Genomic DNA, 20,781 nt, shown 5'->3' on the forward strand with positions numbered 1-20,781 from the left:
TTACAACCCCTTACTGGCACTGTTCTCAGAGATGAGCACGTGTGAGTTCTGTCTTAGCTTGCATAATGTCTTTGAGCAGCCACCAGCTCTTTTCAGTGATAACTGCTGCGAAGGACAGTCTGTGACACCAGCAGTTACCCAAGAGACTCGAACTGATGTTTCCGTGAGGCCAGCAAGCACTTTGTGGTGGGAGAAGATTGTGGTACACTTCCCCTGGTTCCTGTTCAGTTCAGCGTAGCATCATGAGGGGCTGGTGCGGTGCATGTGCAGCACTGCTGGGATGGCAGTGCTTTGGGGCCGTCAGCCAAGAGGAAACTGTACTGAGCAAAACAAATTAGTCCATGGGAAATGACAATTTTTAACAGCTCATAATTGTGCCAATCTGAAGAGACTGTTAGGAAACCTCACCCTAAGATTAAATCCCTGCCAGATAAGAAGATCTTGCTGCAAAACAAATAGACACTAGGATTCTTCAAACCAATGACAGCACCAGCAGTCAAAACCCAAAGAGACATGGCACACCCTCTCTTTTTGACCATTAACTCATGCTATCAGGACCACGAGTTTCAGGGAAGTGATGATATTCTCCCAGGGGCTCAAACAAAACCAGGTGGAAAGGTCTCTCAGTGGGCTGGCAGCCTGTGCTGCTCTCGACATGGCAGGGGTAGTGTTTCACTCGAGGCGCTTTGTGTCCAGAGAGTTGGAGCAGAAGGGGGTCACTTGCCTTTCCCCAAAACCTTCATATGTGGCTGTTGCCTAAGCAGAACACCAGACCTGATGCTCCAGGGGTCATTTACAGAAAAAAAAAAAATCTTCCTGTCATAGCTAGCTGGAATCCTGTTTCCAGGTGTGCATGCCTCCCCTCTCTTTGTCGGGGGCAGGTTTCAGGGGTTAAAACAAAAGTGATCTCAGCTGGCAGCCCTGGGTCAGAAGCTGTTCCAAATGCTCACATACACTGGGATCAGTCTCCCAGCTGTCCCAGGGCTGAAAAACACATTCACGCCAAAGCACTTGGTACGCTCAGAAGAGACTATGGAACAACTGGGGTTTATTAAGCTCTGAGGAAACCCTAAAAGGCAGATCCCTGGAAGGGCTCTGCTCCCAATCTCCCCACACATATGGTGCAGGTGAGCCGAAAGACGTTAAAGAAACATTATTAAGCTGATGCATTTTTAAAGCAGTTCTGCTTATGCAGCACAATGGGGTTGAAATGGAAAGTTCCTGCTGAAAACACCCAGCTGTGTCACCTCTGGCTCTCTCCCCTCCTGGCAGGAGGAGATTGCATTGGGAAGAAATAAAGCTTTTTGATAGCCAAGCTACTGCAAGTGGGTTTTCAGTTGTGTAAAGCTGTTTCTGTGCTGCTTTTACAATGAGCCCTTAGACACTGTCACACACATGGCTGTGGCAGCTGTGCACTGTGCTGCCGGGAGGAAAGCAGTTGGAGGCAGATGGTACAGGGAAAAGCAGCTGGATGGGCTGAGCTTGGGAATCCCATCCATTTCCATGCTGAAGATGCCATGAAATCTCCACATTTGTTCCACAGAGCGTGCTCAGTGCCCCTGTGTTATTTCTGCTGTGGAAGCACCTGCAGGCCTCTAGCTAGGACACCAGCTGGAGCCTGGTCTGCATGAGGAGTGACCAAGGAACAAATCTTCCACCTCTTTGTTAGGCTGTGCAGAGCGGACAGTGCTCTGCCTGCTCCCAGGGCACAAGGTCTGTGCGACACGCTCTGGCCCTGCAAGGTGCTGTGGTGGTGGGAAGTCTCCTGAACGTATGGGATCCCTGCAAGGCTCTGTTTAAGCTCTGTTGGATTAGACTGCATGAAATAACCTCACCAGGGGTATTTTGTTAGGGGACTCTTAAAGCACATGGTCATCTCACTCCAGGGAGGGAGGTAACTAAGTGAAGCTTGTCCTGTCTTGCAGGTATGCCATCGGTGTGGCCTACAAGTCAGCCCCCAAGAACGAGTGGATCGGGAAGAACTCCTCATCCTGGGTCTTCTCCCGCTGCAACAACAACTTTGTGGTGAGACACAACAACAAGGAGATGCTGGTGGAGGTCCACCCTCAGATGAAGCGTCTCGGCGTCCTCCTGGATTATGACAACAATGCGCTGTCCTTCTATGACCCAGCCAACTCCCTCCACCTCCACACATTTGAAGTTTCCTTCATCCTACCAGTGTGTCCAACATTCACCATCTGGAACAAATCTTTGATGATACTCTCGGGTCTACCTGCCCCAGACTTCATAGATTACCCAGAGCAACAGGAGTGTAACTGCAGGCCCCAGGAGTCCCCATATGTATCAGGAATGAAAGCCTGTCACTAGGCTGTGGCCAGCCCTGCCCATGCCCCGCAGTGGTGCACGGGGTTGCTGACGGATGCTAACAGTTGGCAGCTGGGAGCTTCCAGACAGCGAGGCTGAAGAGCAGCCCCTGCAACCAGCTCAATAACGCTAAAGCAAGCAAGCGCCCTCCCACATGAAGCTCTTTTCTTTTTAAGGGGAAAAAGAAAGAACCTTTAACTGCAGTTGAAAATAAACTTCTGTTGACGAGCTCCATTTCTGTGTGAGTGAGGCTTGTGAAACTCTTCTGCGGTGTGATCAAATCTCCCCCGAAGCAGATTGACATGTGGATTGTTTTGTTTTTATTTTGGGGCTGGAAGGGCTGGAGAGGGTTTTTGGATGACCTTCTCAGGCACTGGTATGGTCAGAGGGCTGGCTCCACTCATCTCTCTGAGAGATGCAGGTGGAGCAGGAGGGACCAGCTTCCTGGAGCCCTTTCCTATCTGTCTCAAGAGCCAAGTGGGACCTGAGCACCATTTTCTGGTGAGAATTTTCTGTTTGGCAGCTTCTCTGGTGTGATAGATGATGCATGGACCTCTCTCACCTGGAGAGGCAGCCAGATCTGAAACGCTTAAGTTGTTTATGTGGTAGATGGTTTGTGAGAGTGAAGCCAGCTCTGAGAAGGACTGTCCTGATGCCTCACCCAGGCGCGTGCATGCTGCTGTTGGCTGCATTCCTACAACTCCTTGTGCTTAGATTTGCAGTCCCACGGTGGAAGGAAGCTGGACCCATTCCCTCCAACCCCACCATTACTACTCCTCTGGGAAGTCACATTTCACTACAAGTCAGGGAGGCCCACAACAAGTGAAACGGAGCAAGTTGAGGCAAGTCATACCCCCATCACAGATGTTTGGCAGATATTCCTTCCCTATGTTGGGATATGTCCAGCTGTGCATCAAGACATGGGTGCCTGCTGGCTGTGCTGGGGCACTCGTGCCCCACAGCCCTGTTCAGGTGGGCCTAAATCTCCATTAGTGTCCAGTGTCTTGCAGAAAAAGCACATATCCCTGTGATGACTAGCAGGGGAAGTCATGCCCAAAGATGGTTTTCATGATTTATGACCCAAAGCCAAGCTGCTGCCTCTGCACTGAGGCCCAGTGCACGTTCTGACCCACAGCTTGAGCTGGTGTGAGGCGTGAATGAAGATGGTTATGAGGGAAGAGAGGTCACATCCTACTGGCAGGATGGTGTGTCACTCGGTCGTGCTCTCTCTTCACTCTTGGTTCGTTCCGTGTTGGTCGTGTGAGCATGGAGCTCCAGGGTCGTGCTGTGTGGCAGACAGTTGAATCTGGCCCAGGGCCTTCAGCAAGCTCCTTGGGTGCCACCAGTGCTCCCAGTGAACCCCTCCCAGTAACCAGAAAGGACCAAATTCCTTAGCCAAGCCTCATTTCCTCACTGGCCTAAAAGCCAGAGCTGTGCAAAGGGCATCAGTTTGTGTATTGTGGGAAGCTCCTGGGAGCAAAGGTCCAGCACAAGTGTTTGTAGACAGGGGCTTTGGTGTGACTTGGGGCAGGCACGTGCAGGTAGCTCGATGTGCGCAGGGAGCTCGGGCCTGAGAGGAGCGCAGCAGCCAGGGAGAGACTGGGGGCGAGCCAGCACGAGATGCACCAGTGGTCTGTGCTCTGGGCCTGCGATAGCATCGATCCATGAGGTTTGAAGTCTACTGTTGTTTCCTGCATGTTGTGCTGTAGGAACTGTTTGAAAACTATTGCTCACCCTCAACCCTCTCCCCCGGAAAAGTCTTGAGCTGTTGGCACAGCCAGGCCCTGGATGGGCAGAGCTGGCATTTTCCATGCACTCCTGTCCCAGGGTGTCTCGATGGTATGGCATGAGGACAGTGATCCGACCCTCATCCCACAGCCACCGTGGCTGGTGGGTGACAGCCGCAGGCACTGTCCTGCTGCTGGGCCTCCATCAGGGCACGGTGTGCACCTGGGCCCTTGAGCGATGGCGAGGGAGGGCCCCAGCTGGGACAGTGCGCAAGGCTAGCTGCCGAGACAGGCAGCGAGGCCGCAGGAACTGCAGCAATCTGTGCTGAGGGATACTTCTCATTAAGTCTGAATTGCTGTCAGGAGCTGGATGATAGCTAAGTACAGGGAGGGCGTGTGTAAAAAGAGCCTGTTCTTCATCACAGCATCCCTCCACTTTGTGTGTGTGACATTTGAGGTGCCTGGTTGCCCAATGAGCAAGTTGTGGGGAGCGAGGAGCATATCACCTGCAGAAGAGTGATCTGCCACATGTACTGGCAGTCAGAGGTGTTTCTCTTCGCCTCTGATCTGGGCTGCTTTCCCTGCTTTCGGAGGCTCCGTGTTACTTGGCAGGGACTTGCAGCATGCAGTGCATCACTCCAGAGTTGACAGAACAGTTTTATTTGCTTCTTCTGGTCCCAGTGTCTGACAACACTGGGTGGGGATTAAGCAGTTTCATGTCTGCCGGTCCCTGCAGCTAAGCACAGAAACACAATTAATTTTAAGATGACAAATTGCCATTTCTGGCAATATGTTTTTCAAAGCCATGTGGGGCTATCACTAAATTTTTTTTCCCTATGTGCTGGGACCAGCAGGGGCTGCTTGCGATGCATCGACCTCAAAGAAATGCCCAAGCACTGGAGATGGATTTTTAGCATTTGCAATCCAGGTGCCAAGCTTTCTGCCTGCACTGGCACTGTTTTGACTGGCTTATTGCTAGAGGACTCAGCGCATCCATTAACTCAGAGCACACGAGCCATTAATGTGACATTTGCACCTGATGAAATTGCACTAATTGCAGTGGGATCCCTGTATCCTGCCGCATATGTCTCATACCCATGTCAGGCAGGAGGAAGAAGCAGAGAGCTTGTATGGTTGAGTGCCAAGGGGAGCCCCAGCACCCTGAGCACACAGTTCTGGGGTTAGGAGCAATTTCTGCGTCACCTGCATTTTTCTCTCCTGGTTTTAGAAAGGCAAAACCCGCCCAAGCATTATCCGGGAGGGAGGGATGAGCGGCCCCCATCCTTGGTCATGTAAATGTAAATGGATCTGTTTCAGGCCCTACTCCCCTGCTGCCTTGTGGCCTCAGTCCATTAGCGAGCAATTCCATTGGTTAAAACTGCCTGCTGTATGATGACACAGCAGCCATTTCAGCCAGTCCGAGCCCCTGTGGGCTCTGCTGCCCATCCTAATGAATGAACATTTCCTGCGGGCCATGCAGAGGGGCAGGACCACAGGGCGGAGGGGAGCAGTGGTGGTGGGTCTGGCTGTCACTGGAGGCCACGTGCCCACCATGGTTCTGCCTCCTGCAGGGCTTGGTGCTGCTGCTGGTTGTTCTTCTCATAGTAACTCCATTGTATAGACTTGGGATGTGGTGAAATTCTGGTTACCGTGCAACCTGTCATATTCTTCTCTTCCATATGTAACATATTTGTTTTGTTTTTGTTTTGGGGAGGGGGGTTGCTTCTCCTTATATGTTTTCCTTTTTGTTTTTGGGGGGGGTTTTGCAACTTCTTTGTTAATGTGTATATATATATATATAAATATAATATAATATATATACGTTACTGGACATGTCTGTGTGTGCTGGAGATTGTGCAATTTGTGACATCCCTGATTCTAGAAATGCCCTCTTTGGCCATCACGGTTGGCATTCTCCAAATCTTCCACTGTCACTGGGCAATTTCTTTCTCTGAAGATGTTTGTCTGTCCTGTGGGAACAGCCACACTTATTCCCCTCCACCTCTATTTTGCACAAAGCCTTTTACCTGAATTTTTGCTAGATCCCTCAGCAGTGCCTTACCTTTCTCAGCTGAGAATTGACCCAGGCATCTCAACCACCCTCCACAACCCAATTCCATGCAAAAAAATGAGGTAGTCCGACAAAATGCAGCCTGGGAACCTCAGGTTTACTGAGTCAGATATGATCATAGCAATAAATAAGCAGCACAAAAGAACAGGCCTTTACAAATATAGAGGTAAGCCAGAATGGGGATGGAAAGACATCCTAGCTGATCCCCTGCTGGCGAAGCCCCTGAGAGCAGAACAGGCTGCACAGGGCAGCTCAGCAGGAGGAGGGGGGAGGCTTTGCTCTCCCAGAGTGTGATACTGAGTATTGCGATCGTCCAGGTGGGTCTGCCAAACACATGGCCATGGGTAGAAAGGAGGAGGGAATATGTGGTCCCATCCTATGGCAGTGTTTCTCATCACAGACTGCAGCTGAGGCTTAGGAGCCTGTGAGGGTGTCAGGTCACACAGGATAGTAAATCACCAGCCAAGGGAGTTCAATATCCTGTAGCCTGTTTTCAGTGCCTGGAGGTTGTCATGGGAAGGCAAGTTGTCCAGGTCTGTAGGACACCAAGTGCTCCACCCACCTCTTTCCTGGGCCTTTGAAGGCTACACAACCTGTTGGAAATCTCTAGTTCTGTATGCCTTCTGTCAGCCAGATATTGCTTGGGCCTTCTCCAGTGCTTCCTGCTGCTCCTGAGCCCAAGTCCTGCTCACACACACACAGGGTCTCAAGAGCTGATAGAGGACCACAGATGGGAGCTGATCCCATCCCTCACCTTGGTGCTGGACTTTGCTCACACAGTGTTTTCGTCTGGCACCTTTGTCACACTCCATATCAGAGACAATTAGTTAGTTGCACGGAAGGGGATCAAACTGTAAGACCTGGGCAAAATAAGAAATAGTATGGGAAGCTGTGGGCTCCTCCTGGCTTCTTCGAATGAGTGGAGTTTCATTAACACAAGCAGCAGGAGTTCAGCCACTGCAGGAGAGGTGCCCTCCCCTCACTCCTTCGGGAATCATACAGCAACCTCTCCCATGGTCTCAGCTCCGGATTTAATGTGCCAAACAATGGCCTTGCCATCTCTTCCCCTCCATAATGGAGCCCCTGCCCTCATATCCCTTGTTACATATCATGTTCCCTTTTGAGGTTGTCTGCTGCCACAAAGAAGCAAAAGACTTCTGCATCTCTGTCATGAGAGGGCCATGCCAGGGCCCGTGTGTTCTTGCTGTCACCCTGCCCCAGTTCACCCCTCTCAGGTTGTATGCCCAAGCCCCAGAGCTTGACCCTGCTTGTAAATCCAGGTCTCCCTGTCCACCATCTTGCTGCTGCCTTTCACTAGCCTGTGAAAGTGAGGTTCTGCCAGCTCATGAGGGCTGTATTTATTTGGGTAAAAAAGAGCCATAGGCAGTGAGGCTCTGCTCTTGCTGTCTCTGCATCTGTCACAGAGAGCTGCTTTAAGAAGAGCTCAAGCCATGGTCCCAACCAGCCTTGAGGGTAGCCTGGGCTCCTGGGCACTCTCTGAACCCAGGCCAAGAGCAAGGAAGGCAGCTGGCTCCACTGGAGATAAATTTGAGCAGGACCCTGCCTCTCAGCCACCAGCATTGGGTTCCTGACTTCACTGGCCCCAAACCACAGCCTGAGACAAGCCCAGAGGAGCAGAAATGCTGGGCTGTGGCCCAGCAAGCATGAGAGTGTGGAGGGAGTGACCCCCCCCCCTTCCACTCTCCACTCTTCCCCTTTGGCACGGGTCCCCAACCAAGCAGAGCATGGGAGAAGGCAGAGCTAGCTGACTGGGAATGTGTCCCCCTCAGTTGTCTCCCTTAGATGGCACCCAGCAGCACTGGGATGGCAGCCAGTACCACATGCCTGCAGTGTGGCTTGGGACCCCTGTGTTCCCCTGTCCTCTCATGGCTGAGACAAAGCTGGACATGGCAAGAGCTTGACTCATGTGCAGGGGGCTTTACGTAGAGCTGAGATTGGGCCACTGAGCAGAAGTCTACCCTGACTCCCTGGAGAAGAGGCATGAGCAGAGGGTGGGGAGCCCAAGACCTGTGTCTCCAAAGAGAAGACCCACAAGCCCACAGAAGATACAGTCTGTGTTTGTTGAGCATAAGTGTTTAAAATATTTGTAAAGTGGAAAACATATGGTGCAAACCAAAACTGTAAGATTAAATATTTCTTACTTTATTCCTTTGCTCTAGGCTCTTTCCCATTAAACATTAAAAGCCAACACATGGAAACCAGCCTCGACATCAAATAGCTGCTTTCATTATGGGACAAATCTGTGGCATATGCAGTAGCTCAGACCTCTGCTCTTGGTGCATGATGGAGCTGATAAACACAATTGAGAAGGTCGCTAGCTGGGGGCCTGATGTTAATGCTCCTGCCTCTTCCATGCAGCAGCTGTCAGCTGCTCATCCTGCTAAGCCAGAGCTGCACAACAAGCTCTCACCGCAGCTCCAAGGGGTCACAGCCTATGTTTCCAGATTTAGCATTCCCTGATCCAGAGAGCCTGGCAGGCCCAAGACAGCCCTGGCCTATCTGCGATTGGCTGTTGTCCTAGCCCCAGCCCCTTCATCCATTTGTCTCTCTCCTCCAGGCTGTTTTGCAAGGTGCTCTGTGACAGAAGCTGTGTGAGATCTCCATAGGGATACAAAGGAGCTCTTGTGCTACAGTCACTTGTCAAAGCAAGGACAACTGATGGTTAGACTACCTGGTAAGCTTTCCTGGCTCCCTGTCAGAGGGGTCCCAAGGGTGCTGGGACTTGCACTGCCTGTTGTTAGTGGCTGCTACCTAGAGAGGCACATTGCAAACGCTGAGTTTGGCCAGCCAGCACTGATGGCATAAGGGCCTGTGGCACCTGACCCTCCAGCACTCAGAGGAGGGAAGCATGTGGGGACAGTTCATTTGTCCAAGGCAGCTCTGGAGACAAGAAAGTAGATAGGTCCTGCAGAGGCACACACGGCAGGGCCAGTCACCACTAAAAGGAGTGAGGACCTTCTGCCCACTGGAGGTCCATCAGTCTCCAGCCCTTACAGTCTGACTGGCCTCAGTGGGCGGTACAGAAACCCTCCACACTCCTCACCCAGCAGACCGCACACCTGGACAACCCCAGCCATGTCAGCACAGGCAACAGCCACTGGAGGCAGACAAAATCCAATCTGGAAATTTGATTGCACTGAAAAATCTGGATTTTTGGAGCCCTCAGTTAAGCACCAAGAATTTGTCATGTGCCATATACATAAACTCCTTTTAGCAACCGCCAAAAAACATTTTTAAAACTATATCTGACACATCAGTAAAAAATGGTAGGGGACTTTCTGTTAGTCTCAAAATGCCCACAAATATTCTTCCAAACAATACCAGAACAGAAATGAAATTACTTTCAAAGGATTTCACTCCCAGATTTTTCCAGTTGGCCTCAACATAGATTCTAAAACACTCGTGAAAAGCCAAAGGCAACACAAGTACAGGTGACCAGACCCCAGAGCAAAAGAGACACCAAGCCATGGAGCCAACACCTGCATGAAGCCTGGTTGAACATCCAAGAAGCAGTGGGGACACAAGAAGAACAGGATTTAATTATTCACGAAGTCTTCACAAGGGGACATGGCTTCTGTACACTCCTTTGCCCACAAATCAAGGACAAATCACACACGCACACTTGCCAGAAATACTGGCAATATAAAATATGTTGTCAGCTGATAATGCTGGTTACTGCAGAGCCACCAGCAGCTGATCTGCGCTCAGCTTCCTCCTAAATCAGCACTGTTCTGTGAACATGAATCATACGCCTGTGGTTTATTCCCTTGTAGTTTTCCAGAACTCTATCATCTGGTGTGGAGAGGGGAGAGAGAGAGAGAGAGGGAGGAGAAAATGACTTTAAAAGAATGTTAACATTTCAAAGTCAAAATTAACGCCTGCCCAAGAGGCCTAGATGGCCACTCCTGTGCATATATTGATCTTAACCAGACTACATGCTAACAGTCTCTTTTTCGACAGAGGATGTCCTTGCTCAGTGATGGAAGAGATGTTGCTTGTTGAAATGAAGCAGCTATTAAACCTTTCTATCTTCTTCACTCAAGGTGAATTTTTTTCTGCCTTATTTATCCACACAGCACCCCCACTCCATGCAGAATGCAGAATTCTTCCTTTCCACAGGGGCTTTTCTGTGGTGTTCATCACTGCAACAGCACAGTGATTCACAAATACTAAAATATTTCCAGAGTCCCCATGAGATGCAGCAGTAGTATCTCCACTCTACAGAGGGCTGGCACATAAGCACAGAGAGATCAATATGACTGTTGTCAAAAGTGTTGGGCAATACAGGGGGACTGTGTTTCTCAGAGCTGTTAACACTTTCAGAGAATGGTGTTTCATGCTTATCCTGGCCTCCTTCTGTAGTGACTGCTGGGAATGACTGAGCATGTGCAAATGTCATTTTCAGAAGCTTGTAATCTGAAGAAGCTGGGACTGATTTTTTTTTTTTTTTTTTCCTTCACAGAGAATCAGTGCAAGTCACTGCACTGGGTGAATGTCACATGTAGCTTTTAGATGCTCTACAGTTGCTTTTCAATTAAAAATAAGTGATTAGTGTTATAACATTGGTAAAAATGTGGGGGGGTTTTCCCTGGCATTGTTCTTAAAAAAAGTTCAAACTTTTTTTTTAATTGAAAAATAAAACCTTCCAAAGCAGGTATGTGACATTGGAAACATTACCTGAATGGCTACACGTTGGCAATCAGAAACATCAGAAAGCAGAGTCTTCACATGGCAAAGGCCAGACAACACTCCCAGCTCTGCCTTTAATTAATACCCATGCAGTGAAAACTCCTGGAACTCCAAAGCTGCAGCCAAAAATGTGCTTTATACAGCTACATTTGCATTTCAGCAAGTTGGCTGCATGGACCACCAATGAACATCTACACACACACACACACACACACACACACACACACACCCCCGCCAGATTCCTGAGATGGCTGTTCTGCCAGGGCTCCAAGCCAGCTCTCATGGCAGCTCAAAGGCATGAGCTGGTCACCCTTTGCAGCCAGCGCATGACTTCATGCCCCCATACCAGCAGTGGGGACATGCAGAGGACAAGCCACAGTTGGCTGCAGGCCACCTTGCAGTATTTGCTCCTTCTGAGAGCTCCAGAGGCTTCATCACACTGACTTTAGCTGTGATGTCAGCATAAAGCAACTCCTTGGATGGACTACTCAGCCAGAGCCTCTGTTCCCTACACAGATGCATGCACACACCATCTTTCACTCACATCTGAAAAACACTAGGATGCCCACAGTCCTCCCGGGCAGGGTAACTCTGTCCCCCTTGGCTGTCACAATGCTCCTTGTGGCAGTTGCTTCGATTATGTGTGTGCCAGTTCTGCATGCTCCTGAGGGTCTGGAGGGACATGACCTGTGGTGGCTGTCTGAGCTCCCTCACTGCCACTATGAACAATTTACCTGAGAGCACAAAGGCCTCTCAAGGGACTAGGGCTCCTTGTAGTCATCCAGTTCCCGCTATCCATTTCTTCTGACCACCAGGCAGGTTGTCTTCATAGGACAGAGAGCATCACACGTCACTAGGAACTTAGAGGTTCATCAGAGTTCTAGTCCAGCTTGGCAGCCTCAAGCAATACACCCTCTTTGATGCATAGAACAAGTCAAATGAACCATCAGCCAGACCTTGTTCCTCATTATAGATGAGCACAAAAAGCCACCATTAACATCTGGCATGAGCACTAAAAAAGGTGCACTGAGATGTGGCAGCCTTACACAGTTTCAGAAGAGGCTGTGAAAGCTACTTTAACAGGTGACAGCCACATTTAGTTTCTATCCCAGCTACCCTGGGTTATCTTGACCTCTTCCTATTCTGAGAGAGGATTTATGTGTCCTCTCTGGCATGAGGGTCTCCAAGGTTCAGTGGATTGAAGCATTCATGAGTCTATTCTCCTCTACCAGGATGAGGAAAAAAACAGCTGTGATTGAGAGCATGGGCCCAGCAAGTGGCAGAACCATAATGTGTCTGCTTGCAGTTACTGGCTGCCATCCCCCACCCAGTCAAAGAAGCCGCTCTCCACGGATGTTCTCCAAAAGGTGATTTTTTTTTTTTCCCTTGTGCGCCTTGGCAGCAAAGCCAAGCAGTGCCAATTTCACAGCACCAGCCCCGGCACTGCCACAGTCACAGGCACATGTAGCTGGGGAAAGAATTCTGCCATGGCAGATGGATTGGATCCTCTTGTGCATGGATGTTGCTTAAGAGGGCCAGGAAACACTGCCTCTGCCATGCTGCAGAGTAGATTAACCACTCAGATGGATCAGAACTTCACTGGGTCAGACTGGGACTAGGTGTGAGTGTGGATAAACAGGACATCTGCTCTTTCTCTGAATGAGCCTCAGCACTGCAAAAGATGAATGTTAATCCAGATGTTTCAAAGGCTAAAGAGAGTAACACAAGTCTTTGAAAAGGGACCATCTCAGGGGTGCTGTGAATTATACCATCCCCATCCCTCCATTCTGAGCAAATGAAGGGAGACACCACACCATCACTCCAGAGTTTGCTTTATGGTCCATGTAACAACTGTGTTAATCAGGGAAATGGGACATGCCTGAGCGGTTGGAGGGAGGTACAGGTCATCCTTTGAGGCTTTTCATTGCTGAGCTTCATCAGCATGACGCTGACCTCACATCTCTAGAATAAGCCACAAGACCAAAGTGTGGCCCTGGTGCAATGAGAAGCACCAGAGCACTGTGGTGGCAGAGTGGGAGGTTCGTTCTCACTGCAATTGCATTGTGTGGCTTGGCACACAGCCTGCTTGGTACCAGAGAAGGGTAACAGGAAAGGTTGGCAGGAAAAGAGGAGGATACAGGGAGAAGGGAGAGTAAATGAAGTTAGGCAGTGGGGCAAGACACCCGGTGTGTGCTGGGAGGGGAGAGGGAACTTTGCCTGGAGACCCTGCAAATGGAGGCCTGGACTTCCTCTGCATGGTTCCAGGCTGGGCTCATGGCCCAGACTAGCTCCAGAAGCTGATGGCCGTTTTTCGCTGTGCCCATTGGGAACAGGCCTGGGGCAAGGCTGGAGAAAAAGCATCAACACAGACCCAGCCAGATCAGCATGCCCAGCCCTAGCCCCAGCACATCTGATACCCAGCACATGCTCTGTCTCCAAGGTTTCTTGCTGTGCAGCTCCAGGGTAAACCTGTATTGAGACAGCTGCCCTGAACAAAACAGCGACAATGTCTCCTCCCATGTCTTCTGGCCATGCCTAGAGCCTGTGGAGCACAGCCATCATGGGATCCTCCTCTCTCCTGCTTTATCCCTCATCCAGCACTGCAGGGTAACTAGGTGGATGAGTGCATCCAACCCCAGCATGGAGATGCTCTTTCCAGCCCCCACAGCAAGCTGGGTATGGTCCAGCGCTCTCTATCCACATTTTCTGGAAGCCAAAGGAGACTTCACTCTGTAAAGACATTGTAATATCTGGTCATCTTTAGTCTGTTTTTATGAAGCAGCTGGTGTTAGGCAGAGAGCAGTTAGGAGCTTTTTCCTCTTTCTTCTTTATTTATTTGGAGCTTTTCTCCATTAACCTCTGGTTTCTAGGAAACAATATCTTTTGTTGGTTGGCACCTGTGAAAGTCAATTTAAAACCATTACTGACATGGCAGGTTACTTCATAGAAGGAGAAAAGCTTCACTGAGCAAGATGAAATCAGCTTTACTGCTGCTTTCCAGGAATCCACTTTTAAACACGAGAAACTTCAATGTCACACAAGCAACAAATCAAACTAGAAACAGCTTCCTTGAGTCAGCCAAGAGGGAGAAGATCGGTCTGCAGACTGTTAGCGTAATGAAGGTAGCTACAGGGATGTCTCTGAAGGATGTTGCCTAGCAGAGGCATGTGCACACAGAGTAGCATGACCCCGGAGGCAAAGAGCCTGCATCTGCCTGGCTTTGTCTTGGAAGGTTGTCTACCATTACCATGGACCCCCATGGGGTGCAGCCCAAAGCTGCAACCTCTTTAAAGCAGTGCAAGAGCTGGCAGCATACATCAGCTGCTGGCCCAAGGAGAGTCCACATTTTATTATCCTGCACAGTGCAATAGAGATAAACAGGCTGAGCAAGGAGTGTTTCATAATGCAGCCTTCAGCGGATGGTGCTTGGCTGCACAGCACAGCCTGGACTGGCTCCAGGAGAACTGTTCCTCCTAATTGGCCTCATGTCTCTCACTTGGAGGAGACAGCCTGGATACTGTCTGAGCCTTGAGGGCCACAGGCCAAACGAGGCCATCAGGCGACTCCCACTTGCCGCCAATGACCTCTGCTCACTGCACAGCACCAGGAGAGCAAGGCATTTTGCAGGCTGCTGTCAGCATACTCAGCACTCCTGCACACCGTAAAAGCTGGTGCCCTGCATGCATCCCTGGAGAATGCCATTCAAGCTGGCAATTGCTTCCCTGGAGTCAGAGAGGAAAGAAATTAGACTTTGAGCTATTAGTATAACAAGCTGAAGGGGCAATCCCTCCCTCACCACACTGCAGCACAGATCACATTTTCTGTTCAGCTCTGGGTCAGGGGAGGCAGATGCAGCGCAGGAGTCGAGAGCACCCAACAGGTTTGCACTCACAGCATGGATGCTCGGGGGTTTTGGGCCATTTGCTTGCCATCTTGAGACCTCAACCTCTGAGGCCTGGGGGAGGCAGGAGAAAGACTTTTTCAAGCTATTCCATAGGCTTGGGGGAACTAGTGGCATATTTTGGGGAAAGGAGGAGGGCTGAGGGATAGCATCACAGAAGCACAGGCCAGGCTCTCCAGCCAGGTTGCTGCTCTGTGATAGGGTTCCCCAGGGAACATCCTAAGTCACAGAGTGCTCCTCAAGCCTTGGTAGACCTTGTGTCAGGAGTTATCCCAGTGAGGATAAATCACATTCAACTGCAAATTTGATGTTGGCCTTTCTTTTTTCTTTTTTCTTTTTTCTTTTTTCTTTTTTCTTTTTTCTTTTTTCCTTTTTTTTTTTTTTTTGTTACTTTTCCTGTAAAGTTATGGAACAGGAAATTTAAAAAAGCTCCCTTGCCAAAGCTCAAAATTTCACAGACTTCATGGAATCCTGGGGCCTCAACCCTTCTCTGAGAAGCTGCAAAGCAAAGAGGCAGGGCAAATTACTATTTTTATATGGCAAATTACATTAAGCAAATGTCTCATCTGTAGCTGTCCACTAACAACAAAGGCTTGCACACAGATGAGCTTGTCCTACCCAGGAATACGAAGCTGCAGTTCCTCTGTCCATGAATGAATATTTCTTTAACTAGTGAATTCTCTTCAGGTGTGGGGGGGGAAAAAAAAAGCAGTATTATAAATAGACAGAACAGAAAATTACAACTTGGTGCCGGAGATAGCCTGCATGGGGCAAATGATTTATCGTGTCTGTGCTACACTGTCTGAACCTGCCCAAAATTAATCCTTCCTAATAGAACTATAATAGAGATTTTAATACAGTACTCATCTGGAGTATCAGCCCCCAGAACTGTCAGGTCATGATCATTAGACATGTCAAAGCATCACTTAACATGCTGCAGAAATATTCTCTTGATGTGGCTATGGAATGACTGACAGGTGTACAATACCTGAAACGAGACCACAAGAAGGCCTTTATTGAAGGTATTTTTGAATTTGAAGGGATGTGTTGAAATGAGGATTTACGAAGATTGTCACCTAAAGTCTGTTGGCATTTGGGGAAGGTGTTTGGATCATTGCCACCCAGAATAGATTGGTTCATTTTGTTAAAAGTCCTTTGTTTTGTAATTACTATTAATTACAAATTTATTGTAATTTGTTAATAAAGAATTACTGTAAGTAAGAGCTGTCAAGTGTTTAGAGCGGCATCCTGGTACCTCCAACAGCTCCTGGGCAATAGGCACATCCAGAGGTCTTCATGTTAGAGAGAGAGCTGGGCAGCCTTTATTCCAGGGTACGTTCAGAAACCATCCCTGGGGAATGGGATTTGATTGTTGGCAAGGTGCAGTGCAGAGGACGCAGCTGTGATGGGACCTGGGCGGCTTGGTAAGGTCAGGTTCAGAGGTGTTTACTGCCAACATTGAGATGCCTTTTGCAGCATCTGTGAGTACGTTTGTAGTTATCTTGTACACAACAACCTTTTCTCTTTTTCTGTAAAAGTGCCAAGAAAAGCCTCATTGTTTAAGCTCAGCTAAGCGGGGCAAATTGCCTGTTAATGGGGAATGTTGATGGCTTGTGTGCTCTGAGTGAAGCCAAGTACCTGTCTCGGGGAAGACAGGACACAGAGTCAGGAAGCTCACAGATCCGCGTCCAGGGCACGAGGAATCTCAGCTGCACCCACTGCTGTGAGTGGCAAGAGAGCTGGCTGGCAGTGCTGTTGCTTCTCCTCAGTCTCCACCAGGAAGCTCCCTGGCTGCTCTCAACATGATCAGCATTTACTGAGGTCATACTCTGCTCCCAGCTAACCTTGGGGGTAGGCACCATGGGGACACTGCCAGTGATGTAGGCACAGAGGAGCAATGGATGGCTGTGGCCATAAGAGTACCAGGTCTCTCCACATGGAGCGCGGACACAAAGCTTTCTCCTCCCTGCACCCTCGCTTCTGGGGTGGCCAGGTCTTCTCCCACCAACACAGCATGAGTTCAAGAACAACAGAGATGTTCCATATCTCTGCCACAGGGGGAGAGCTGCCTCCTACATCCTGCCCATCCGTATCAGCTAATCTGGTGGCAGGGCACTGTGGGCTACAGTGGATCAGGACACCATCAGCCTCTTATGGCTCAGATGAAAAACAGCAGGGAACTGCCAAGGGAAAGGGAGACAGAGAAGCATATGGGCAAAAGGTATTCCTGTTTCTACAGACCAGCCTGCCTCCTGCACAGCAAGCCAGGGCTAAGCTACCACCAGTGGGTACCAGCATCTGGAGATAAGACACTGTGAAGCTGTCATGGAAGGGCATGGGACTGGTGGTGATACTTCTGTGCAGGCAACACTCCAGGATCTGACCTCTGTGTGTTGGTAATCCAACCTGAAGAGCCATTAGATGTTTAATTTCCTGTTGGAGTCCCAGGGGAGTGAAAACAAAATGTTAAATATCATCCAGAAGCATGAGCCCAAAAGCCAGTAGACATCAGCAGTGCAGGTTCAGTGGTAAATGTATGACAGGACATTCAGGTGGCAGAAGCTATATTATGAGTGAGTGCCAAAAACAGTTATAGGCACATCAGATATTTGCAGAAACACATGCTGCTACACCTGGAGAAAGGGCAGTTAGGAACCTTCTTCCACGTGCTCAGTGGTATTTGCAAAGCTAACCAGCCCAATTAGCACTGGTCTTCTGGGAATCCCCCATCAGGTCTGATTGCAACATCAACACTGCTGAAGAGCAGGTCTGTGCGGTCAAGGCAGGAGCAGCACAAAGACTGTTAAATGGAAATGAGTCCAATTCTCCATGGCAACAAGAAAGAATTGGGTCAACTGAAGGACCTGAGGAGACAAGTGCTCCAAGGAGTTTTAATAGTAGGCATCCAGTCAGAAAGGGACTTTGCAGCCAAGGGGTCAGGGTTGGGAAAATGGGGACCCTGAACTCTGGGTAGTCAGGACCCCAACAGCCAAATCACAGACTTTTTTCTTCACAGCTCCCACCAAGACCAGGCAGATGGGCTTCCCAGATATGTCTGAGTGTCGCAGTACATTGGGATCCTAGTTCTGCCTGAGCTCTGGTGGATGGCAGTGTCCCCCGGGCACAGGGAAAAGGGTCATTTGAAAAATGGAAGGCACTTCTGTGTCAGCTAGTATAGATGCTTCTCCATGCAACAACAATATGAATGTTTCTCCTCCAGCACATGCGTGACCATGGCTGCACAGAAGGGAAAAGAGTCTGGGTAGACCCCAGAGCATAGTCTGTGAGCACAGATGTCTCCCCATGTCTATGGTCTCCTGCCCTGATCTCTCAGTAACAGTGCCTCAAAAACGCATCTTTCCTTCTACTTCTCAATCACACTGAGCAAAGTCCCTTCTCATCACATGGCCCCTGCTTTCCCTTCTCTCAGTTGTCCCTGCTCTCCTGGCTGAGGTACCAGCAGTTTGAATGGGTCCTTTCTGATTTAACAGAATAATCAGGCTGAAAAATGTTTCCAGGGATTTTCTTTGCAGAAGCTGTCCTTGTGAAAAATCCTCATTACAGCTCACTCTTTGACAGGGAACACGCTGCCTCAGCTTGCAGCACTGACTTTGAGCACCTGGATGCAGCAGTGCTGTGCTTGGATCCATCTCCTGCCTTTGCCTGTGTACATGACAGCTTTACGGCAGAGGCTCCATCATTATCCTGCTTTTAACATACAGGTGCTTTTGCAGTAACAATCGTTCATTAGTTACCTGGAACTAACAGAGCCAGTACTGATCTGTCAGAGGCATGGAAGTGATCAGTGAGGGGATTTACAAGGAAAAAAGCCCCTAGATGCCTGGGACTGGCAGAGCGTAACAGCAGACTGACCCAGTGTCATCCACAACCATGCTCCAAGCTGGGTGCACCATTTGTGTTTGCACAGCTGAAGCCAGCTTGCTGTGCCCGGTAGTTTTGGTGCATCTTTAACATATATGTTAGCTAAATTAAACACCAGTCATGAATTTTGAAAACAGCAGGGAAATTACTTGCAAGTTTTCTTGCACGGCCTGTCAGAGCTGTGAATTCAGCCACTGCATTTATTAGAGTTACAAGGAGACATCACTACTTTCAGGTAATTCCCTGTTTTAAATGACACTTAGGCTCTGATATTTTTAAGTACCTAAAATGTGGCAATCACTTTTCAGACCTTTGCCCTTTACTTTTCATTAAAACTCCTCAGTTCTGTTCCCAGCTGTCTCAATTTCTGACCTTGAGATGAATTTCTCTTGAATAGTATCTTCATTTGTAAAATTAACTTCTTAATACTGTTCTACCTGCTAATGAATTAAACACACTCTTAACATTTATAGAGCACCTTGAGAACAGAGGGGAAGTGCTGTTGACGATGCAATTATGATGTTACTTTAGTTCAGCAGCACGTGGTGACTGCACAAATACACAGCAACATCTTCCCAGAAGACCAAGACACACTTGCACATCGGTCCTCATGCCTTGACGAATACTCAGCCTCCCTTCCCCTCTGCATTCACATACAAACTGAAATCACTGTATGGCTGTCTTTGCGGCATCAAATCCTTTGAGGAAAGTGTTTCTAGAAGCCTGCTCTTCTCCAGACATTATTGTATTTTATGTCTCTAATCAACAGCCTTTGCATTCCCTTCAGCATGTTGCTCTGTGCAAATACCCTTGGAGATCTCTGGCAAATTTCTGTTCCAGTCTCACACATAAAGCTCAGAGGCAGCTTCATTCTGCCTACCTTCCCAGGACATAGTCTCTTGAAGGCTAATTTCCCAGGCACACACTTGTCTTCAGGGGTTTCTGAGACACTGCTCTCCCTACTGGACTCTGTCCTGTCAGGCTGCACTCTGCAACCTCAGGCCCTTTGTTTTTGCCCAGAGCAAGGCTGGCCCAGTGACCCCACCGCATGGCTGAGCCCTTCCAACATTGCTCACAGCTGCATACATTTCCAAGTTAAGTAACCACCACAAAGCTCCTTCCCTGACAAAGAGACCAGACATGAAAATAGCCACAAGTATTACTTCGCTGGGGAAGGCTGGGAAAGCTTGGATGCTGCCTGCTGCCTGCTGTTTTACTGCAGCCCTTGCACCTGCTTAGGGAGAGCCAGTGTTAAAGCTCTTGAGGGGTGGTTGATGGGATGTGAACCTTTTTGCTGAGTAATCCTGATGGCTGAGGCACATTAGATGCATCTTGTACTGTCTTGGGGAATACCTGTATCTTCAAGGGCTCCTTTGTAAGGTAGGAGTCTCTCTCCAGGTTGTAAGTCAGTGAAGTAAGTTCTCCCGTGCATGCAGGCCCATGGGAGATGTGATCTGGTTCTCCATGTGCCCTCTGTACAACCCTCCCTGCTTGTCTGCCAGCTTGAAAGAAGAGCCCTCAACTCTTCCCATACAGGTCACAGCACCGTGTTTAATGTGGGTTTCACCTTAATCCCTTTCAAAAGGAAGCCCCTTCTATTCACACTGGCCTTGCTTTCTCTTTCATGACCACACACCGACAGTTAAATGGGAGCTGCTGCTTCAAGAAAGGTTTTAAGAAATAAAAGATGCTCAGTTTTTCTTAAGATGATGCTAAGATACCACTGGAGCAGGATCAGCTTTTCAAGTTTAATAACCTGAGTCCCAGGGTTGTGTACAGCTCAAAGCAGATGTAGCTATAGGGCCAAAGCTGAGGATTCACCTTCTGAGACAGCTCGGTCCCCTGCAACCCCTTGCACATGACTGTCACATAACACTTCATGTGGCATGAAGTGTTGGAGAGCCACTGTTAGATGGTCTGGGAGTACTTTGTGTTGACTCAGTTGATAGGAGCTTCATGACTTCCAAATATAGGTTTTGTTCAGCTGGGGGGTTGTCTGAGAAGAAAAATACTGACCTGTGGCCACAGCAGGCAGCAAGCAGGGCTTGCACCAAGGGGACAAAGCCCAGGAGAGTAAAGGGCATTTGTAGGCTAAAAGTGGGGCCATAAGAAGAAAAGACATGTTTGTTCAGGAGGCATGAGTTCCGGTCCCTGAAGGTTGGCAA

General features: G+C 49.1%; 1 protein-coding gene across 1 annotated transcript in view; it reads left to right on the forward strand.

The window, feature by feature from the left end:
* Nucleotides 1-5,835, forward strand: part of MID2 (midline 2) — a 175,628-nt gene extending 169,793 nt beyond the window's left edge. Inside the window, exon 10 of the mRNA XM_067304480.1 lies at nt 1,926-5,835. Within this exon, the coding sequence (XP_067160581.1) occupies nt 1,926-2,328 (403 nt within the window). The 3' untranslated portion in view covers nt 2,329-5,835. The remainder of the gene's footprint in view (nt 1-1,925) is intronic.
* The last annotated feature ends 14,946 nt before the right edge of the window (nt 5,836-20,781 follow it).

This window comes from Apteryx mantelli, chromosome 13 (genome assembly GCF_036417845.1).
Source record: "Apteryx mantelli isolate bAptMan1 chromosome 13, bAptMan1.hap1, whole genome shotgun sequence".
In the NCBI taxonomy this organism is placed as follows: Eukaryota; Metazoa; Chordata; class Aves; order Apterygiformes; family Apterygidae; genus Apteryx; species Apteryx mantelli.